Raw genomic sequence first — 23008 nt, 5'->3', positions numbered from 1 at the left:
AAAGAGAGAGAGAGAGTAGAAAATAGGAGATAGGTATTTATATTCTTGACAATCTTTCACCCAGACCTGAAACAGTTGGTTTTTACGATTTTGTTGCACCATATGCTTCCAAGAAGTCAATAAATGGAGACCAACTCGTTAAGTATTGGTCTGGTTTATCTGTTAGGAGGAATCGCATTCCTTCAAGACGTGCTGTGTCCAACATATTTATAATCCACATTTTAAGCGTTGGTATGGGTGTATTCTTCCAAAATTTGAGTATAAGTTTTTTTGCTATTATTAACCCATAATTAAAAAATGAATTTTGAAATGTGGTTTATTTATTCCCGTCCCCGGTTACTCCAATTATAATAATTTCAGTGTTAGGCTCCATTTTATCTTGAATAATTTTGTAAATATATCACAAATATCGCACCAGAATTCATGGAGTTTTATGCAGGAAACAAAAGAATGAGGGTTTGGAGTATTGCCACCAGTGCCTTCAAGGTTAGATACTGGTGCCACCCCGCGGGATGCTGAGGCAGTCAGGTGGGGAGAGGGATGTTGGCTTGTCGGGCTGAGCTGGTTGAGAGCAGTGGCAGAAGTCCTGAACAGCCTGGGATTACCTGGATCAGGGGCACTCCAGCACCTTGAGCATGTGGACCAAACTTTGAACATTGGCAATTTTAAACCAATGTTTCATAGTTTTGGATTCCAAGTGGAACATTCTTGGTCTATCCTTTCAAACACCCTCATGATGAAGATGTCAAATATCACACTGCAGATCTTTCCTCATGTGGAGAAGCTTGTTCATTTGCCTCTATCATCCCTCCTGTCCCCACCGTGTTTATTCCAAAACATTTATAGGTCTTGCACTATGGAACCAGAACAGTGTACAGTGGCTAATAAAAACATATCACCTCTTCAATTGATGGCCAAGTATTGGGTAGTTATCCAAATGCAAAAATGGGATCATGTAATTTAAGGTATTTCTGAAATATTACAAAATAAATCTAAATTGAGTCCATGCAAGCAGCAAGCTTGATTAAATCTGCCCACAGTTACACTATTATTCTGGAGAACCAATGATCAAATATTCGCAACTTGTTCAGCAGGTGTTGGCAAGTGAGCATGGTTTTGCAATAATGTTCTTGCAATGCAATTGGTGACTTAAGTGGCATTTTAATGTTGTGCTGACAAAGCTATTCATTATTCTTACAAAAATTATAAAACTGAGGAACTCCAATACTGGGTCATCCATATACCACAATTTTTTCAAACATGTTCATGTTGCTATATACATTATGTCTTCAAACAATATATGTGTCCATAAAGGTGGTTTCAATTTGGAAGTCATTATGCATTGCAATTTGGACACGAGTCTCCAGACTGCAAATTGGCTAAAGATAGACAAAGTCCTGGGGTAAATAAACAGGTCAGGCTGCATATCTGGAGAAAAAGGATGGGTGACGTTTCTGGTTGGAAACCGTCTAAAGTCTGCAACAAAAAGGGGGTTCCGACCCAAAGCGTCCCCCATCCCTCTTCCCCCAGAGATGCTGCCTGACCCGCTGAGTTACTCCACCACCTAGTGTTTGTCTATCTAGGGTATAAACCAGCATCTGACGGCACTGGGCCTGCACTCACAGGTGTTTAGAAGGATGAGGGGGTCACCTAATTGAAACTTATCGAATAGTGAAAGGCTTAGATGGAATGGATGTGGAGAGGATGTTTCCACTAGTGGGGGTGTCTAGGACTAGAGGTCATAGCCTCGGAATTAATGGACCTTCTTTTAAGGAGATGGAGGAATTTCTTTGGTCAGAGGGTGGTGAATCTGTGGAATTATTTGCCACATAACACTGTGGAGGTCGTCAATGGATATTTTTAAGGCAGAGATGGGTAGATTCTTGACCAATGTCAGAGGTTGTGGGGAGAAGGCAGGATAATGGGGTTCAAAGGAGAGATAGATCAGCCATCATTAAATAGCAGAGTAGACTTGATGGGCCGAATGGCCTAATCCTGCTATCACATGAAATTATCTGCAGTTCCAAATTTGCTAAAACGTATATTAACTATCTTTATCTGACAAAAGCATTGAAACACATATGGCAGATCAAATTATTTTATTGATAGAAATGCTGCAAGTTCACCATTATTTACGCAAAACCTCTCATTTTTGAAGTACCAAGTTTCAGAAGTCATTAAAAAACAAGCCACCTCTTGATAGATTAAGTAGAAATAATCAACCACATTTTGAAGGACATTTAACAAAACTCCACACTACATTTCACATTTTATGCATTTTAGGGACTGAGAGAGGAGGTATTAATTTTGGAAACATTTTCCTAATATCATATTCTTATTAAAACTCTGATGTACGTGTGTATATGTGGGTGTCTTTATATCTATGCAAAAAAACTATGGAGTAACGATAACATTTTTACATATTCCGGTTGACATTTTTCCCGTCGAGGCCAGGATCACCTTATCTGAACAATTCATGCTTTATTTCTCGACTCATTACTGGTTAAAGTTTAAAACATCAAAAGGTTTTGAATTTTAAATGACTAGTTTTGGACCCCTTCCCCCGCCCCAGGTTGTTCACACCCCTCCTATCCTATCCAACACCATTCGTTAATATCACATTTGCTTCAAGTAGAACTAATTTCCTGTCCATGAGCAACCCCTATTTTCCATCAAACAATTGGCATTTTGTGTGGAAACGCTCGGAATGTTTCTAGATCAAAAGTAATATTTGATTATATCATGACTTGAATGATTACAATACTGAATTAAATAAGGCAGTTGCATACAGATGATCAGGAAACATTGCAATAAATCATTGTAAGCAAGGAAAAAATAGACATATTACTCAACTGGTTTTCAACTCATTGGTCATGAATAATAAAATAGCTTTTAACAACTAAACTACTCAAAAGCAATTTAATATTTCTTCCATGAATGTTTGACCAAGTTTCTAAATTATTTTCCTTCAACTTTGCCTTCTTATGGTTTTACAACTTGTCCAGTGAAAAGGATGGTTTCTATAAATAAGTCAGAAAAGAAAAGCAGTTAGAGGCCACATCATAGCAAGTTATCATTGTTCATAGGTTTATGTGATAGGAGAAAAATAAGACCATTCGGCCCATCAATTTTATTACTCTGCCATTCGATCTTGGCTGATCATCTTTCCCTCTTAACCCCATTCTGCTGCCTTCTCCCCATAACCCCCAACACATGTACTAATCAAGAATCTATCTATCTCTGCCTCAAAAATATCCATTAACTTGGCCTCCACAACCTTCTGTGGCAATGAATTCCACAGATTCACCACCCTCTGATTAAAGAAATTCCTCCTCATCCCTTTCCTAAAAGGAACACATTTTAATTCTGAGGCTACGACCTCTGATCTAGACTCTCCCCATATTGTAGTTAAGCAGACCACAAATGCATGGATTTAAGGTTATTAGTTTGAACATTCTTCTTCTAAACAGAATTAAAGTTTTTGTTTGGTGGATACCAATCTCCTAAATTAACGTTCTATCTAATCATGACCTTTATGGACCCACAGGTTCTGGGGCATGTGCACATATTCGGAGCAATCCAAAAACAATTCTCTTATAAAGGATTCACATCCTGCAACAAAATACTGGATATTGTCCAGAGCTGTGGGGAATAACGGATTTCAAACCACAAAGCAGGAAAAGATCAAACAAATACTACCAAGGAGATTGGATGTGGAAGAGAGTTCGAAGAACATGCAATGAAGTAGAACTTTACAAAAACAAGTATATAAAACTATTAAACCAAGATAATCCAAATTAGTAAGTGGTGAACAGTGCAAGAGAACAGACGGGCCAAGTGATTAAAATTGGAATTACGATATTGAATCATATCCTGTCAAAATTAACAATATCTTGGCTGATATATTCTGGTTAAAACATTTAATGAGTAAAAATGTTTTTGTCGACCAGCACCTTCAGAGAATGGTGTTTCAAATGGCCAAGTCTCACCATTTTTCCATATTGTACTAATTTGCGCATGCACAACAGTGTTGCATACACCATTCAGTTGCAGTTTAAGGATCATGATATTTTGGGAAATTCATTTTATAGAAAAATATACCAGAAATAGGTAGTTATTTATACCAATGTAATGTTTACACTTCCTTCACCTTATCACAGTTAGCAGGCTCATTGACTGGAAGTCCTTGGAAAGAGTGAAGATAACAAGTAGAGCTTAGAGACACAGCACGGAAACAGGCCCCCTCAGCCCAACCATTATTCACCCGTACACTAGTTCTATGCCCTACACACTAGGGACAATTTACAGAAGCCAACTAACCAACACACCTATATGGCTTTGGGATGTTGGAGGAAACCAGAGTGCCTGGAGGAATCTCACAAGGTCACACGGAGAACGTACAAACTCCACAAAGACAGCACCCGTAGTCAGGATCAAACCCAGGTCTCTAGCGCTGTGAGGCAGCAACTCTACCACTGTGCGCACCCAATTATGCAATTGCTTACAATGGTCATTAAGACAAGAGGAAGAAAATTTAGGACAGACCAGAAAAAATTGCAAACCTCTTTCCAGTAGTTTGAGAACATGCCAAATGTTGAAGCAAAATACATAGATTCTGAAGGAAATTTCTGCAGTGCAAGAAAGATTATGCGACTAAGAAAGAAACTCAGAGACATATTATAGTGATGCAACATTCTACAAATTATGTTATTGATGACAATTTAGCAATCCGGGGCAACAGTAGGACTGTTCATTTCCAGCACCTCATTCATTTTTAAAAGCATTGACTACATGCAATGCCCTTCTCTGTCACTAGATGTCCTAGTTGACCACTTTTCTGAAGCGGTTTAAGGAGCTCTTATGACTGAATTACAAATTCGGTGAAAATTGAAACAGTGAAAATGTCCCATCTGCCAGAAACAGGAGCAGTAACCTTCTCTCACTGTTTTTGTTGCATCTGCTGATAATTTCTAGCATAACATTATTATTTTAGATTTCCATCTTATGCAGCATTTTACTTTTATGAATCGATTAATCAAGGGCAGCATGGTGGCACAGCAATAGAGTTGCTGCCTAACGGCGCTTACAGTGCCAGAGACCCGGGTTCAATCCCGACTACGGGTGCTGCCTGTATGGAGTTTGCTTGTTCTCTCAGTGACCGCGTGGGTTTTCTCTGAGACCTTCAGTTTCCTCACACAGTTCAAAGACGAGCAAGTTTTTAGGTTAATTGGCTTGGTATAAATGAAAATGGTCCCAGCTGTAGGGTACCGTCAATGTGCGGGGATCGCTGGTCGGCACAGACTTGGTGGGATGAAGGGCCCTTTTCCACGCCGCGCCTCTAGACTAAACTAAACCAAAGAATCTATTATTTTAACAAATTATAATCAAAGATTTTTTACCTGTTGTTTCATGCCAGATCATATAAAGAAAGGGTCTATTTGCAGTAAATTGAGGAGGCAACGACTTAAGCATAAACATTGCAGCTGTAACGGAAACAACACTATTATCAGTTTCACAGTAGTTGGGAGCAATCCGACCATAATATATGCATTGTGCAAAGAGGATCAAAGCGATATATATCCTGCAGTTTTACTTAAAAAATTGTTTTTTGGTGTAAAATTGCAATCTTAAATTGTGGTACTGTATATTCTTAAAGATACCTGCAGTTAGTACATAATAGCAAGCTGTCGACAGAGTCCCACTCTGCTTTCACAAATGCTAGTTTTTGGCCCATGTGGAAGTTTACTGGTGATCTTTAGCAATTCACCAAATGCTGCCATATCACAGAGTAAAAGCTGTCACCTAGACAACCGGTCAAAACAAATAGCTGCTCGATAATCCTTGAAATAAAGGCTGGGAAGCCCATGTTTAGACATTCTGCCAGACATGTTGAATGCATGCAGTTGTTCTCTAGGGTATGAGAGGCTAGAACTAGAGGGTATAGGTTTAAGGTGTGGTGGAAGAAGTGGGGGGGGGGGAGAAGGTGGAGGGAGGGGTAAAGATTTATAAAGGGACTCAAGTGGCAAGGTTTACCACAGAGGGAAGTGCCCATATGGAACGAACTATCAGAGGAAGAGGGTGATGCAGGTACAGGAGCGACATTTAAAACAGCTTTTATCCACGAGCAGTAGATCTGCTCAACAGCCAAAAGTCCGTAGCCTCTTTTTACTCTGGTACTTTATTTCCACATGTTTAAAATATAATGTTTTATTTTAAATTGTCTGCTGTATATCGTGTTTTTATCCTTTTGTGAGCAAAGCACCAAGACAAATTCATTGTATGTATACATACTTGGCTAATAAAATTGTATTCAATTCAATTCAAAACGACACTTGGACAGTTACATGGATAGGAAAGATTCAGAGTGATATGGATATAATCCCATTCATAAATGATATCCTTGCTTCTTTCTGCAAGATAGTATACATCTTAGATCAACTTGTCCAAAAAAAACAGCTTCAATCCGGAGACTTGGTTTTAGCCAAACTGATCATCATCATTCAATGACAAAATATATTAAAATTATTCGAATAGCACTTTACTCTGGTCTAAGTTTACAATGCTGGCATACTTGCCTGACATTCCAGAGGCCTCCGTACCCTCCTCGTTTACTTCAATTTTAGCCTTATGCAGGATTTGGGAAACATACAGACCAAGACCCTCTGCAAGAGATTGTCACAATTTATTTGCAAAGCAAATATATTTTTACAAAGCTATTCAAACAATAAATACTACTTACAAGGAATGTCTCCAGGAATGAATGGGTTAACATGACTGTTTGGCAGCACTGGGCCTCTACTCGCTGGAATTTCGAAGGATGAGGGGATATGTCATTGAAATTTACAAAATAGTGAAAGGCCTGGATAGAGTGGAGAGGATGTTTTCACTAGTGGGAGAGTCTAGGACCAGAGGTCATACCCTCAGAATTAAAGGACGTTCGTTAGGAAAGAGATGAGGAGGAATTTCTTCAGAAGGCGATGAATCTGTGGAATGCATTGCCATGGAAGGCTGTAGAGGTGAAGGCAATAGATATTTTTAAGGAAGAGATAGCTAAATTCTTGATTAGTACGGGTGTCGGGATGGGACAAGTTCTGGGGAAAAGGCAGGAGAATGCAGTTAGGACGGAGAGATAGATCAGCCATGATTGAATGACGGAGTAGACTTGATGGGCCGAATGGCCTAATTCTGCTCCCATCACATTAACTTACTAGTGAGCTTTTTGAAATTCGCTGTGTCTGGTTCAAATATATTTGTGATTCCAAGAGGCACAAGTAATTTCTCCAAGTTAGTCTCTGACTCAGCAGTGAATCTACAAATAAAACATGCAGATTAAAAAAAGTTAGTTCAGCATTTGGAGCCAGCTGAATCTACTGGAGGATGCAGAAAGGTCAATTGGAAATATTTTATATGTATCCAATTTCTACACAGGTTTGCATTTCACAGAGTAGTTTAGTTAATTGTCCCATGTACAGAGAAAAGCTTTTTTGTCATGGACAATCCAGTCAGCGGAAAGACAAACCGGTAGTTACTATCAAGCCGTTCACACAGTGTGTAGATACAGGATAAAGGGAATAACATTTACTGTAAGATAAAGTCCAGTAACGTTTGATTAAAGATAGTCCAAGGGTCTCCAATGAGGGAAATGGTAGGTTAGGACTTCTCTCTAGTTGATGATAGGATGGTTCAGTTGCTTGATAACAGCTGAGAAGAAACTGTCCCTGAATCTGGAGGTGTGTGTTTTCACAATTCTGTACCTCTTGTCTGATGGGAGAGGGGAGAAGAAGGAGTGACCAAGGTGTGTCTCATCCTTGATTATTCTGGTGGCCTTGCTGAGGCAGTGTGAAGTGTAGATGGAATCAATGGAAGGGAGGTTGTTTTGTGTGATGGTCTGGGCTGGGTCCACAATTTCTTGCGGACTTGGATGGAGCTGTTCCCAAACCATGCTGTGATGCATCCAGATAGAATGCTTTCTCCGGCACATCTTGAGTATGCTTCAATATATAACAGATTTCAAATAGGGCCAAATATTTCTTGCTCACCTAGGGATAGTAACGTCAGCCTTCATTAGTTCCATGATTTTCTTCCACTCTTTTATACTATTTACATTGATGTGAGGAGTTATTTCAGTGAGAGCGGTTTTACGATCCGTTGGAAGGATAAAAAACATGCAGGCTGCCCCATTGTATGGTAGCTGGAGAACATCATATTTCACTTCATTAGGCGTACTGGCTGTACCTATAAAACAAAAGCAAATCATCTCAAAATTTGAAGACAAGTTTCTTGTACAGCAGGAAATCTCCCTGTTCAAAGTATGGAACACAGTTGTGTGCTATCATTAGCAATATAGAAACAAAGGTTAGATTAAATATTAGTGCCCAATAAGTCCCTCACCCCCAGAAAAAAGATAGTGTGGATACCGGCCCATCTTGCCCACACCGACCAACATGTCCCAGCTACACTAGTCCCATTTGCCTGCATGTGGCTCATATCCCTCCAAACCTGTCCTATCCATGTACCTGTTTAACTGTTTCTTAAACGTTGAGATAGTCCCTGCCTCAACTACCTCCTCTTACGGCAGCTTGTTCCATACACCCGCCACCCTTTGTGTGAAAAGGTTACCCCTCACATTCCTATTAAATCTTTTCCCCTTCACCTGAAACCCATGTCCTCTGGTCTTTGATTCCCCGGTACAATTGAGAGAGTTTGCAATTTCCACGACCCCATTCAAGTTTACATGGGAAGCAAGTCGACAGTGACGGCGGTTCTTCTCCAGAAGGCCACACGCCGCAGAACGTACCCTGGATGAAGTTGAGGCAGCGAATACTCAAGTTACTTTGGGAAAGGGATGGCGACTCCGACATACCCAAAAACTAATTCACGCAAGGGCTCATGAAACGTAACCCTTGTGTGAGTCAGAGAGCACCTTAAAAATGCACTCCACAGCAAGACTTAAATGAAAGAAAGTGAGCTGCTTGCCACCATTGATACTGAAAATTACTTCATAAATTATTCGTGACCCCAGGTACCCATCACGCCCATCCTTGTTAAATACCTCCGCTCAGTCTATCGTAACCTACCTGATCTCCCGGTGGCTCAGTACTTTAACTCTCCCTCCCATTCCCAATCTAACTTTTCTGTCCTGAGCCTCCTCAATTGTCAGAGTGAGGCACAGCGCAAATTGGAGGAACAGCACCTCATATTTCGCTTGGTTAGTTTACACCCCAACGGTATGAACATTGACTTCCCTAACTTCAAATAGCCCTTGCTTTCCCTCTCCATCCCCTTCCCCTTTCCAGTTCTCCCACTAGTCTTACTGTCTTCCCCTACATTCTGTCTATAGATAGATTGTTTTTCTTTTGATTCTAGAAAAGTTGAGACCATTTTTGTAAAATAATTGACATCAAAATAATTTTAAAAGCATTTTTGCAACTCTGACGTCAATTGATGTATAGAAGTCCATTTGTTGGAGCAAACTCAGACAAATCACTTCAGGCAGAGGTCTGTTTACATTCATGTTTGTCTGATATGTTGTTACTTGGCCATTGAAGTGGTTTAAAATTCATGGAATGCAGGCTACAAATAATTGTTTCAGCGTGAACAATGAAATTCAATCAGATGTTAATCTAAAAAAATTAATCTTTGAAATGTAATGCATTCTTTAAGATTTATTAAGTCAATGGAGGCAGAAATATCAATTGTTTCAAAATGAAGTCTTACACAAAAACAAACTGCTGAAAAAGTTAAAAGAGTTGTCCGTGAAATTAACTGTTGACTAAGAATCAAGACACGGGGGGGGGGGGGGGGGGGGGGGGGGGGGGGGGGTGCACGGGTAGGGACACGGTGAGGGACACAGAGAGAAACAACAATGCTATGAAAAAAGAAAGAAACAATGCTTTAATCCACAGCGGGGAGGCGGGGCCAGGAGTCAGGTGGGGGGGGGGGGGACATGTGGGCATTGTGACGTCAACAGCTGGCAAGCGGTGATTTTTTTTTTTTAAGTGAGTTATGTGAACAATTTTATTCAAAATCTGGGGAAATAATTGACCAAGTTTAGAGAGGAGTGGATTTCTGAAATCAAAACGTAAATCACTAGCAAAAAAATCACTCTCCCTGTTTTTCCATCTGGTTTTCGAGGAGATACGTTTCAAAGGCAAAATGATACACACCCACACACACACACTCACACACACAGTTATAACGTTATCTAGATAGATAGGTATGCTAGGCCAAGTGGGACCCATTGGGTCCCATTCCCCAACGCAATATTCTACCACTCACCCATAGCCCCCAACTGTACAGGTGTGGCTCATTTCCCATCATCCCAGCATTCCCTCCTCTTCCTCTTCACCTTCCCTCTTCTTTTCCCTCTCCCCTTCCCATCACCCACTCCCTCCCTCACCTCTCCATCCATCTCCATCCCCTATCATGAGTCACTCCCTCCCTCCATAACCCCTCTCCCCTCCTTACCCCTTCTGTCCCTCTATCTCCATGCTCCCCCACTCCTCACCCTCCCTATCCCACTCCCCCACTAAACACAAAGTTTAAATAACATTTCTCCTCCCCTCCCCCACTCCCTCCCTCTCCTTACAACAATGTTATTTTTTTATAGTTTAAAATATAGTTTAAAATGTGATTAACTTGTAAAATATAACATCAATCTGAATGGAATGCTGCTGTGTTATTTAAAACAGAATTTTTCATGTAAATTAGATCCCATTGTGATATAATTGTGGGATGGAACACTGCTGATGGGCAGTTTATGTAAATAAGATCCCATTGTGACGTCATACACTGCTAACTGCCAATGTAGATGGAAGATTTTTGTCAAACTGGGGTTTTATAAAGTTTAAAATGTGAATAACATAAAATGTACCATCAATCTGAACGAAACTTGATACAACACAACACAGTATAGTGGTGCGTAAGGTGGTCCAACAATCGAAGCGCTGTCGTGTACTGTTTTGGCGTAATTTCAGAACAAGACAGACAGACAGACAGACAGACAGACAGACAGACAGACAGACAGACAGACAGACATACAGACAGGCAGACAGGCAGACAGACAGACAGACAAGATAAGAGTTTCAGTAATATACTTGACCAAATGGGACCCATTGGGTCCCTGTCACATAGGAGGACTGGTCCCCCAATGCAACCTGTACCCAAACGCAATATTCCAACACTCACCCATTCCACAATATTCCAGCACTCACCCATAGCCCCCAAAAGTGCAGGGAGGTATCCTCCAATACTGCCGCCCCCTCCTCTTGCTTCAAGGACTTTAAAAAATAATGCAATTGCCCCCCCTCCTGTTCAGCTAAAAGTTTGCTGGAAGGACTGAGTGTTCCTCGATTGCAACTTTGTTGGAAGCTGAGCCAGCAAGGATTTGGATTCCCAATAGCTGCTAAATTTTTCTTAAACTTGAATTTCTAAAGTTAAAAATTATGATTAACTTGTAAAATATAACATCAATCTGAACGAAACTTGATACAAACCATTACAGGCCAATGGTGAGTACGATGGTGCAAACATTTTAGCGCTATCATGTTTTGGCATAATTTTAAGATCATGTGGGCAAACATAGATAGATAGATAGATAGATAGATAGATAGATAGATAGATAGATAGATAGATAGATAGATAGATAGATAGATAGATAGATAGATAGATAGATAGATAGATAGATAGATAGAAACAAGATGAGTGTTTAAGTAATATATAGATAGATAGATAATACTTATAGTTTGTTACAAACTAAAATCCTGGAGTCAGAAATTCAAAAGGTACATTCATTGGCAAATTAAAATCCATGAGGGTATATTTTATGGCTTGGGCAAAGTACTGCTCTGTTAGCTAGCTTAAACATGATACCATTCTGTTAGACTTACCAAGCATGAATTTTGAACTTCTGAACATCATGGGAACTCGATACATGTTTCCATCAGCTCCAGTGAAATCTTGCTCATTCGTCAATGCTGCGTTAAATTTAGATTTCCACGCACCCTTAAAATATATTGCGTTGGCGACTAGAAGCTTGGTAGCTTCATCGAGAGTGCTTGGGGAAATTATCTCTGTGATCATACCTAAAGAATCAAACCACATCGTAAAGCAGGGGTCGGCAACCTACGGCCCCCGGGCCGGATCCAGCCCGTAACTCGAAATCGCAGGCGTTTTTTTCCCCTCAATCATCCGGCCCGCGGGCTTCAATCATCTCCGGTACCTGGAATGTTTAACAAAGAACTGCAGATGCTGGAAAATTTGAAGATAGAAAAAATTGCTGGAGTGAGTTGGAAGGTGATTTTCAGACTGAGGGTCAGGTGAAACACTGAAAAATTGCTGCCCGTTGCCCTGCGTGAGGCCGGGCTCTTCCGCCCGGGCCCAGGCACAGTGACGCAAGGAGGCCTGCGCTGGCGGGCGCAATGGCCGAGTGCCGAGCTCTGGTTTTACCGCATCCTGCACAAAACCACCGGCATGGCCGCGCACCTTCTGTGTCTGGGCTTCACTGCCGGGATCGAGGTTGTCAGTAGGCCGGGGATGAGTGAGTGTGAGTATTTGAGGTCAGTGCTCCGGGTGGCATCCTCGAAGGGGCGAGATCTATGTGAACATGTGATTGATGCCTGCCATCCAGGGTGGGATGGGGGTAGGATCCATGTGAACACGAGATAGATATGGCCACCCATCCACTCACAGACATGTGTCCTGGCCCCTTGGCAGAAAAGGGTGCCGAACCTCTGTTGTAAAGGGAACTTCAGATAACACAGGGCTTTCAACCTTTTTAAAACTAAATGATGATTACAAAAGGTGTTTGAGTTAAAAAGGTGGCACCGTTTTGCAGCTGGCGGAGCTGCTGCCTCACAGTGCCAGAGACCCAGGTTTGATCCCAACTTTGGGTCCTGTCTGGAGTTTGCACAATTTCCCCCAAGACGGCGTGTGTTTCCTCCGGGTGCTCCAGTTTCCTCCCACATCCCAAGGGTGTGCAGTTTGTAGGTTAATTGCCCCTAAATTACCTCATGAGTTTGGAGTTGATGCAAAAGTGAGATAACAGAACTAGTGTGAACGGGTGAACAATGGTCAGCATGGATTCAGTGGGCTGAAGGGCCTCTTTCCATGCTGTGTCTCTAAACTAAAATTTAGAATCTCTACATTATACTGAAAATCTTTAAACAGCATCATAATTGCTAAAATAATGCAGGTACACAAATAAAACTTGGATAAAATTGAGAAATTAAAAATGCATGCAACCTTGACGAGAAGCACACATACATAAAAAATATCAAATATTTCAATGTTCATTAATAGTAAGATTAAACGAGTACTTACCAGTATGAAGTTTGATCTGTATTTTATGAGGAGTTACGGTGAGGTATTACGTGAAGATCCCAGCCCAGTGCGCAGGTGCGGCATACTTCGAAGCAGCGGTGTGAAATCACAGGATAGACACAATATTTGAAGTAAGATAGTAAAGATCATGAGACATCAGTTTATTAGTTTGATCTGTATATTGAGGGTGGGAGCGGAGGGCACGTAATACCTCACCGTAACTCCTCATAAAATACAGATCAAACTTCATACTGGTAACTACTCGTTTAATCTTACTATTTTACTTCGGAGTCACGTGAGTGATTCCGTGAAGACTTCAAAGGTCTGTGATTTCAAACCGTGTAACAGTTTTTATTTCACTCACTGCCGAAGTTTTTGAGGGAGGAAGTGTTATCGTAATCAACCAGTGGATCTGCTTTCACAAGAAACAGAAAGGTATTTGTTAACAATAACAACATAAAGAGCTCCCCTGAGCTTAAATTAATATTGCAGTTTGTAATATTCTTTCTGCAATTAAATCAGGTTTATCAACGGTTTACAATAAAAATGTTCTGAACGTCGTTCCCTTGACCATTCTGCCGTATTGAGAATGTGGTCAACCGGGATGTCCATTCGTTCAGCTGATATCAATGCTGCCCTAGTGGAATGGGATTAAAATGTATTATTATCTATTCCGGTAGCTTTCAGTACCTGTTTGAGCCACCTTGGAGTGGTTTGGCTCGTACCCCGTCTTGGGGTTTCTGTGGTTGACCCATAGGCTTTCCTCTCCCTCTAAGATTGTGGGTTGTGTCTATATATTGTAGTAGATGGGTCACCACACTCAACCTGGACTCTGGTGGGTAGGCCCAGAATCCCACCAGTGAATTGGGCGTTCCTGGTCCATATAGCCATATAACGATTACAGCACGGAAAACACAGGCGATCTCGACCCTACTAGTCCATGCCGAACTCATAATCTCGCCTAGTCCCATATACCTGCGAGTTAGATTTTTACCAGACCTAGAATATGAACGTGATGCGTCTGGGGTAATCACCATGTTATCCAGTCTAGTTTTATGGAGTGACTGGACTCTGTGAGCGTATACGAGAGCCATAAGCATGAGCGTTTTTAACATAGATTGAGCAAGCTGAGGGATCTGGCTGGTGCCATTCTCTGAGATATGTCAATATCACACCAATATCCCATACATGGGTATACCTGGGTTTTTGGGGCTTATTATTATAGTTGCCCTTCATAAGTTTATCTTCAGTGGATGGGATCCCATGCTCTGCTGTCATGCTGTTTTAGATAAGCAGACAAGGCGCTCCATGCTGTATTTACGGCACTGTAACTCACCTTTTAGTCATGGTGTAGATGTTCCAGGAACTCCAATACGTCAGTGGTTGAATAGTTTGGTATGTTGTCCCTGCGTCGTGGCAGTATTTTACCCATGTTAGCTCTTGGTGACTGTTCGCAGGGATGCCGACATGGTGGTAATGGTTCCTTTGGATAATCCCAGTCCCTGGTAAGGTCTATTCAAAACCTGCACCCAGGAGTTTGATGTTTTTCTGGCATGGGTGGCTTGTGCCTGATACTGGGTTGAGTCAGCAACCATGGTCCACTAGGGAAATCCATAGGTGACTCGCCCACCGTGTCGTTATGAACTGGGAACCATGGCTGTGTAGGCCGGTCGGGCACGTTCAATATCTCAGAGACAGATTCCATCTGTATTACGAAGTGCCCGACTGATGAGGCAGAAGGGAGGAAGGCAAAGCAGAAATTCCCCCTTCCAGCGTGTAGGCATCTATCGCTGCTGCCTCTGATCTGGTTCCTAAGTCACATACATAGGTTACTGGTGATTCCGTCTTGTGCAACCAAATTGATATCTGGCTTTCAAACTGCTTAATACCTTTAGCAGATATTTTGGGTTTGACATCTATTCAATGTTATCATAAATTTTACCCATGACGTGGTGTCTCCCACTGTTCTAGCTTCCTAGGAAATAGGCAGCTGATAGTTAAAAATAGAAACATAGAAATTAGGTGCAGGAGTAGGCCATTCGGCCCTTCGAGCCTGCACCGCCATTTAATATGATCATGGCTGATCATCCAACTCAGTATCCCGTACCTGCCTTTTCTCCATACCCTCTGATCCCCTTGGCCACAAGGGCCACATCTAACTCCCTCTTAAATATAGCCAATGAACTGGCCTCAACTACCCTCTGTGGCAGAGAGTTCCAGAGATTCACCACTCTCTGTGTGAAAAAAGTTCTCCTCATCTCGGTTTTAAAGGATTTCCCCCTTATCCTTAAGCTGTGACCCCTTGTCCTGGACTTCCCCAACATCGGAAACAATCTTCCTGCATCTAGCCTGTCCAACCCCTTAAGAATTTTGTAAGTTTCTATAAGATCCCCTCTCAATCTCCTAAACTCTAGAGAGTATAAACCAAGTCTATCCAGTCTTTCTTCATAAGACAGTCCTGACATCCCAGGAATCAGTCTGGTGAACCTTCTCTGCACTCCCTCTATGGCAATAATGTCCTTCCTCAGATTGGAGACCAAAACTGCACGCAATACTCCAGGTGTGGTCTCACCAAGACCCTATACAACTGCAGTAGAACCTCCTTGCTCCTATACTCAAATCATCTTGCTATGAAAGCCAACATGCCATTCGCTTTCTTTACTGCCTGCTGCACCTGCATGCCTACCTTCAATGACTGGTGTACCATGACACCCAGGTCTCGCTGCATCTCCCCCTTTCCCAATCGGCCACCGTTTAGATAATAATCTGCTTTCCCGTTTTTGCCACCAAAATGGATAACCTCACATTTATCCACATTAAACTGCATCTGCCAAACATTTGCCCCCTCACCCAGCCTATCCAAGTCACTTTGCAGTCTCCTAGCATCCTCCTCACACCTAACACTGCCCCCCAGCTTAGTGTCATCCGCAAACTTGGAGATATTGCCTTCAATTCCCTCATCCAGATCATTAATATATATTGTAAATAGCTGGGGTCCCAGTACTGAGCCTTGCGGTACCCCACTAGTCACTGTCTTTTGACATACCATTGCCAGATCTGTTTCCAATTTGTTGCACGATAGTGATTTTATGCTCCCCATATGGTTGATATAAGCCACCACCATAGTATTATCAATCCGTAACCGCATAAGTACGTGCTGCATTTGAAATGCATATGCTTTTTAGCCCAATAGGCGATCACCAATCCCAAATAGTTGGTGCCCGGTGTGTGTAGTAACGATGATTCTGAATTGGTCCATCTGTTACCTGTGCTGGATATGGAGTTTAGTTGCTCCCCAGCCTAAAGTACTGGCATCGGTTTTTAATAACCAAGTTGGGATTGGTGACAATAATAGGGCTGAAAACTATGCCAAACATATGTCTGTCCACCACTGTAATTGTGATATAGCTTCAGTGGGTACATTCATGATTTGATTATAGTGACCCAAGCACCTTGGCAGAGTAACAGTCATATGGATGGAATTGATATTGAAGCCCAGATAATCCATGGTAGTTAACGGCTTCAATACTGGTTTATCTGGGCGTGGGATGAACCTCAGTGCTTTAGGGAGCTGTTTCGTAGCTAGAACTACTGCCAGAGCTAATTCCTTTGTTTCCCCTAATATGAGGATATCATCCAATATATGCCATGATTAGATTCAAATGTAATTTTAATTGTCATTGTCAGTGTATAGTACAGAGACAACGAAATGCATTGGAAACAACGAAATGCATTGCTTGTTTTCTTAATATTTTCATGGCTATTTTTAATATTTCTAATAGTTTAGGGCTGAGGTTAGACCATTGGGAATGCTCTATTCCATAGTTGCCCTAACCGGGATATCCATTATCCAGGTAAAATTTTTTTAGGTATCTACAATGATCCTAGTGTATGGGTATAAGATAGTTTGCATCTTCCATATCAATGCTCGCCATAAGGTATCCTTTGGAGATCAGATGTCTGGCAGTGACAAAAACCCGTCTCCATCTTAAAGTGTATATACTCAACAGATTTATTTAGTGATATTAGATCAATGATGATGTTACATTCACGATCTTTTGTAGTTTTAGTGAATATATTCGATACAAATTCCAATGGTTCATGTTTACTCTCATGATCCATTTAGTAATGAGCCTTTCTAGTTCAGCTTGACCTTCTCACTTCTCTTTCTTAGAGGGAGAAAATGCCCTTTGGGCGCATTGCTGAACTGGTGGTAATATGCCCAATTTGAATTCAAGTTTATATCCACTAATACTGTTGAGTATATATTAGTTATTTGTGACTGCACCCATGCTTTATCAACAAGTGTAAATGCCCCCCCCCCCCCCCCCCCCCCCCCCCCCCCGCAGTTAGTAGAACACCCTTATTTAGTGTAAACTGGGAGGAACCAGACTACCTACCTCCATGTTTATTGTTTTTTCATGAAGGCTTAGTTATGCTGGTATGCTGGTGCTGTCGGTGGGGCGGCGCATTTTCCCACGGCTCCGCTCTGGGCCCCTGTCTAAAAAGAACTTTGGGGGTAATGTGAAGCGGTCGCCAGGCTTTCACCAGTCCTTGTTCGATATTTGCTGGTGGATGCCGAGGGGTGCTGCCAGCTGGGTGTTGGATGCGATGTCCTGCTCGTTCCATGTCAGTCGAGTATCCCAAATTTGGGAACATCTTAGGCGTCAGCACACTCGTAGTGCAACGGGATAGTCTCATCCTGGGAGAACCACCTTGGTGATCATGGCGTCTCGCCTGCCAGGTGAGTATGATCCGTGGAAACAACGAGCAAAGGCGGTGACATCTTGACCCTCTGTTAGGAGCTTCAAAGTTCACTGCTTTTAGCTCTTGTCTGCGAGTCTGCTGACCCAGCTGCCTGCGGATTTGCCTCTAGAAAGGCCTACTCATGCAGGGCTTTGTTTGGGAAGATGGTCGCGTGGAGGAGCCATGTAGTGGCCCACGACACCCAGTAGCTCTTCCTGATCCTGCTTCCCTGGCATACTGCTGTTCTCGTCCGCCTGCCCAGCGTTTAAGCCAGCCCAGCCCTGGCCTCCTTAGCTAGCCTCAAAAGAGGGAGCAAAAAGGGTGTGCTATAAATTGGAGGAGGCATAGCTCAAACTCCATTGTTGTATCAATCCCTCAACAAGGGAGATGGCTAGTGCAATAGCACTGGGGTAGGAGTGTCAGCTCCCTTGGCATTCAGCCAGTGCCCCTCGTTTTCCCTGGAGGTGAACTCCATGACCTCCTCTGGCTTGGGGAGACAGACATACTTGTTTTTGCTGTCTCCAGCCTGTTCCAGTGTTGGAGGAAGTTGGTTCCTGTAGAACCTGTAATTTTGGTAAGTTTTTTGTCTTACCTGTATGTAGAGGCTGCCTGCCGTTTTTCAGGCGGCATTGTAGCGGTTCCCGGGCGGCGATTCTCCTTGTCAGGAGTCTGCAGGGCTGCCGGTCGGGTTTTTAAACTTCCCGCCGGTCCGCTGCTGTTACCAAACAGCTGTTCAGCGGACCGGCATAGCGCAGCTCCCTGTCAGCGGTCCGCAGCGTGTGCGGTCCCGTTAGCGCCTATCCCCCTCCACTGTCGGCTCCTTCGCTGGAGTCGAACGGGGGCCGCTTCCTCTGCTGCTTTGCTCCCCCTGGAGCAAAAACCACAAGGCCCGATTAAGGTAAGTACTTACCTCACGTCCTTGGTTTGCGGGAGCGCCCGACTCCTGCTGGCCGCAGTTTGCACAGCTGTGCGATAATGCCACACCTGCGCACTGGGCTGGGATCTTCACGGAATCACTCACGTGACTCCGAAGTAAAATTCCTGCTATACTTGGACACGTATGTAGATAGGAGGCGTGTTGGGGGTTAAGGGGAGAAGGCAGGAGAATGGGGTTAGGAGGAAGAGATAGATCAGCCATGATTGAATGGCAGAGTAGACGATGAGCCGAATACAGCACCTTTGGTACGATAATTAGATTTATGGACGATGTACCTTTAGTATGAGAATTAGCCCATGTGTTGATTATTGATGCAGCTGCTTCAGATTCAGCAAAATTCACATTTGTCGGCTCAGCTTTATAAATTTTAGAACACTGCTTAATAAAGCTTTTTTCTAATACAAGGTCACTTGGTACAAATATTCCAGTTGCAAAAGTAACGGCATCCTCATTTTTGCTTGCAGTTAATGACTTGTGTACCGTTTTGAGCCGTTTATAAGTATCTGGAAAGAAAATCAATATAGAAAAGCTGTTAACTTGGAAAACTTCAGTACCCATTTCTAAATCATATACCATTCAAATCTGAGGCACTTGGTTACTAAAGAGAAACAAACGTCCAATATTTACATAGAACAGTATTGCCAGGGCCGGCCTTAAGCCGTTTTGACCGATTGCTCCCAATTGGGCCCCGCGCCTAATGGGGGCCCCGCACTAATGTTCCGTATTTCGTACGGAAATACGAATTCTCTTTGTTAAATAATTTTTTTTTTTTTTTTAAATTCGCCATCCGGATTTTTTTTTTTAAACGAACATGTATAACAACGGCTGCACGGCCATCAGACACAAACGATTTGTTGACTCGTACTGTTAGCTCTTCTTAACATGAAGTAGTTAACAAGTTGTTATACAATGTCAACAATCTGCATCCATCCGCATTCCTCAGTAAATGTTATTGTGTTATGAATGATAGGTGCAGTACTCGGGGCCGGCCTTAGGGGGTGCGGGGCCCAATTGGGAACAATATTGGTCAACCCCAGATTCCCAGCCAAGGTGTATCAGCCCGGTTATTTAGTATATACTATGAAATTGTACACTAGGTGCTATGGATTATACACTGTGTGAATCTCTCCTGCTCCCTCCCGTTTGCCTGTCAGTAGCTCCGCTGGCTTCCAACCTTTACCGTAGCTGCTAATCATGTGATTGGACACAATACCCTTGGAGACAGTGGCTGATTGGATGGGAGGAGACCTATTTGTTGATTGGACGAAAAATTTTAAGGCAGGCTGGTTGGTGATTGGATGCAACCCCCTTAGAGACAGCGTTTGTTTGGCCGCCAAATACAATTGTCACAGAGGAAAAATAAATCGCTGGTTGGTGCAAACTCAGTAGACTATCTGATTGTATCTCCAAACTAATCTGGTTGTATCAACCAGACTATCTGGTTGTATCTCCAAACTAAACAGTATAACATGCAGGTACATTCATTTAAAATTAAATTCAGAGAATGTTTCACATGATTTCTCACTATGTAAAGCTCAATATCTGACCAATTTCTGTTTAACACGTTTGGTCCGCCGTGAGCATTTTTCTCTCCCAAAACAGATGGGAGGAATTTCTTTAGTCAGAGTGTGGTGAATCTGTGGAATTCATTGCCACAGAAGGCAATGAAGGAAGAGATAGATGGATTTCTGATTAGTACAGGTGTCAGGGAATTTGGGGAGAAGGCAAGAAAATTGAGTTAAGAAGGAAAGATAGATCAGCCATTATTGAATAGACAATATGGGCCAAATGGTGTATTTCTACTATCATTTAGTACCTATGATCATAGATGGAAAATTAGGCCATTTTCTCCTTCTCCATCCCATATCCTTTGTCACCCTCACTAATCAAGAATCAATAAATCTCTGCTTTAAAAATACCCAATGGCTTTGCCTCTACAGCCATCTGTGGCAATGATTTGCAAAGATTCACCACCCTCTGGCTAAAGAAATTCCTCCTCATCTCAGTTCCAAGGCACATTCCTTTATTCTGATGCTCTGCCCCCAGTCCTAGACTCTCCCACCACTGGAAACATCAGAAAAATGTTGCAAAGAACCTTCTCCAATGGACAATTTGAGAGCAATGCCCAAAGAAGATAGTATTCCTGGTGGATAGTTTGCAAAAATAAAAATCAACAACTGCAAAGAAATATATTGCAAAGACATCAACGCTAAATTGAAAACAAAAGTCATTTCAATAAAATCTCAAATTAGAAAGTCCTGTTGAACATGTTCAGATGGGAAGAAGGAAGGTTACGGTTGGTATAACAAGACACTAGTTAAACAAACCATGTTGGCTGTATTTCAAAACATCGTTCAATTGCTTTCTTGTTTCTCCATCAGCTCCAAATTGTAGTATCCAAAGCAATGATACCATTCCATGTGGAGACATGACAATGTTTTCTGTTGGTTGGGCCTTGGCAACTTGATCGAAAATCTTCATCCCCAAATCCGACCCAACGTCCGATTTTTCCGGCTTTCCCAATAGGCAGGGAAATGACCCCACAGCCACACACAGAACAATCAAAATATTCATGTTCCTCATTGCAATTCCAATTCTCAACCAGAAGAGTATCTGCAAAAAGAAAGTCTGGGTTTTTACACATGTAATGTTTAAATTATTCTAACACTATTTCACAAAGGTTTCAAAAAATGTTTATGGGAACAAAGTTCAGAACTCACTGGATAAATAAGAAGTCATCTGGCACAGTTTACTGATGTAAAAAAAAATACCATATACAACATAAATCCAACTTGTTCTAAAGTGTTAGTGCTAAAGATCTTTCTATACATAACAAATTCTGATCATGTGCTCTTCCGGTTTGCATTTTTTTTCTTTGCGCAAAAATGGTACACGACAGCACTACAAGTCTTCCCCACCATACTCACAATTCTCCCGTGCTCAAGTGCACCAAGTTTTGTTCCAATCGATGGTGTAGTTTCTAAGTTATTAAGGTTTGAAAATCTTAAAAACTGCGCATGCACTGATTTGTCTCCTGTCCTTTCATTCACCGGTGGCGCCCGGCTCGCCCAGCGTTGCCCGGTGTTGCACGGCCTCAGCCACACAGCCAGTTGGCCGGATGCGGCCAGAGGGGACGATCAGAGCCACTGCAGGTCACAGCCAGAACCATCACGGGCCAAATCTGCAGCCATCGCTGCTCTGGGGGAAAGAAGTGGCAACCTCGAGATCCTGGGGAGATAAGGAGGGACCGTGGGGGGGATTGAGGGAGAAGAGGGGAAGAGGGAGGGCGGGAAAGTGGGAGAGGTGAGGAGGGAGAGTGGGGGAGAAGGGGGAATAGGGGGAGAGGAGGGGTGGAGGTAGGGAGCGGGGAATACCTGGGGAGGTGAGGAGGGAGAGTGGGGGGATTGAGGGAGAGGAGGTGGTAGGGAGGGAGAGGGGGGAAAGTGGGGTAGGTGAGGTAGTGAGTGCGGAATAGAGGAAAAGGCTGGAGTAACTCCGTGGGTCAGGCAGATTCTCTGGAGAAAAGGAATAGGTGACTTTTTAGGTCGAGGCCCTTCTTCAGTCAGACCCGAAACATCACCTCTTCTTTTTTCTCCAGAGATGCTGCCTGACCCGTTGAGTGACTCCAGCCTTTTGTGTCTGTCTTCGGTTTAAACCAACAAGCAATAATTTCATTGTCCTATCTGGAACACATGAGAACCAACCTGATCTCCTGGTGGCTCAGCACTTCAACTCCCCCTCCCATTCGGAATCCACTGTAAATTGGGGGAGCAGCACTTCATACTTTAGCAATGTTACAACATTTTGAGATTTTAAAAATCAAGTCTGCAATTTATCCCATCAGATACAACATAAAAAGAAGTTTAATTTGACACATAATTCACTTTCATATCTTCAGTATTAAAAATGTTATGGCCATTTTCATACTATGAAATTAGCATCTTGTTCCCTATTGCTTTTCCATTGACTTAACTCAAAAGCTGTGATCAAGGACAGTCAAAAGCC

The 23008-nt window shown here is 42.5% G+C and overlaps 2 protein-coding genes across 2 annotated transcripts; both read right to left on the bottom strand.

Moving 5' to 3' along the window:
• Positions 1-3520: 3520 nt before the first annotated feature.
• On the bottom strand, positions 3521-21577 carry LOC129703167 (glia-derived nexin-like). Its single transcript, XM_055645334.1, has 9 exons — positions 21331-21577; positions 19279-19506; positions 11889-12083; positions 9718-9731; positions 8040-8329; positions 7209-7309; positions 6576-6662; positions 5400-5483; positions 3521-3642 (listed from the first exon to the last, which is right to left on the bottom strand). Exons 1-9 carry the CDS (start codon positions 21575-21577, stop codon positions 3521-3523), a joined length of 1368 nt encoding a protein of 455 aa, XP_055501309.1.
• On the bottom strand, positions 18394-19750 carry LOC129703714 (uncharacterized). The gene has a single exon (XM_055646396.1). The coding sequence runs from the start codon at positions 19577-19579 to the stop codon at positions 18857-18859; it is 723 nt and encodes a 240-aa protein (XP_055502371.1). The 5' UTR covers positions 19580-19750; the 3' UTR covers positions 18394-18856.
• Positions 21578-23008: the final 1431 nt, after the last annotated feature.

The sequence above is a fragment of the Leucoraja erinacea genome, chromosome 14 (genome assembly GCF_028641065.1).
Source record: "Leucoraja erinacea ecotype New England chromosome 14, Leri_hhj_1, whole genome shotgun sequence".
In the NCBI taxonomy this organism is placed as follows: Eukaryota; Metazoa; Chordata; class Chondrichthyes; order Rajiformes; family Rajidae; genus Leucoraja; species Leucoraja erinaceus.
Note: the sequence above shows the minus strand (reverse complement) of the source record. Positions and strands in the feature narration are given on the sequence as shown.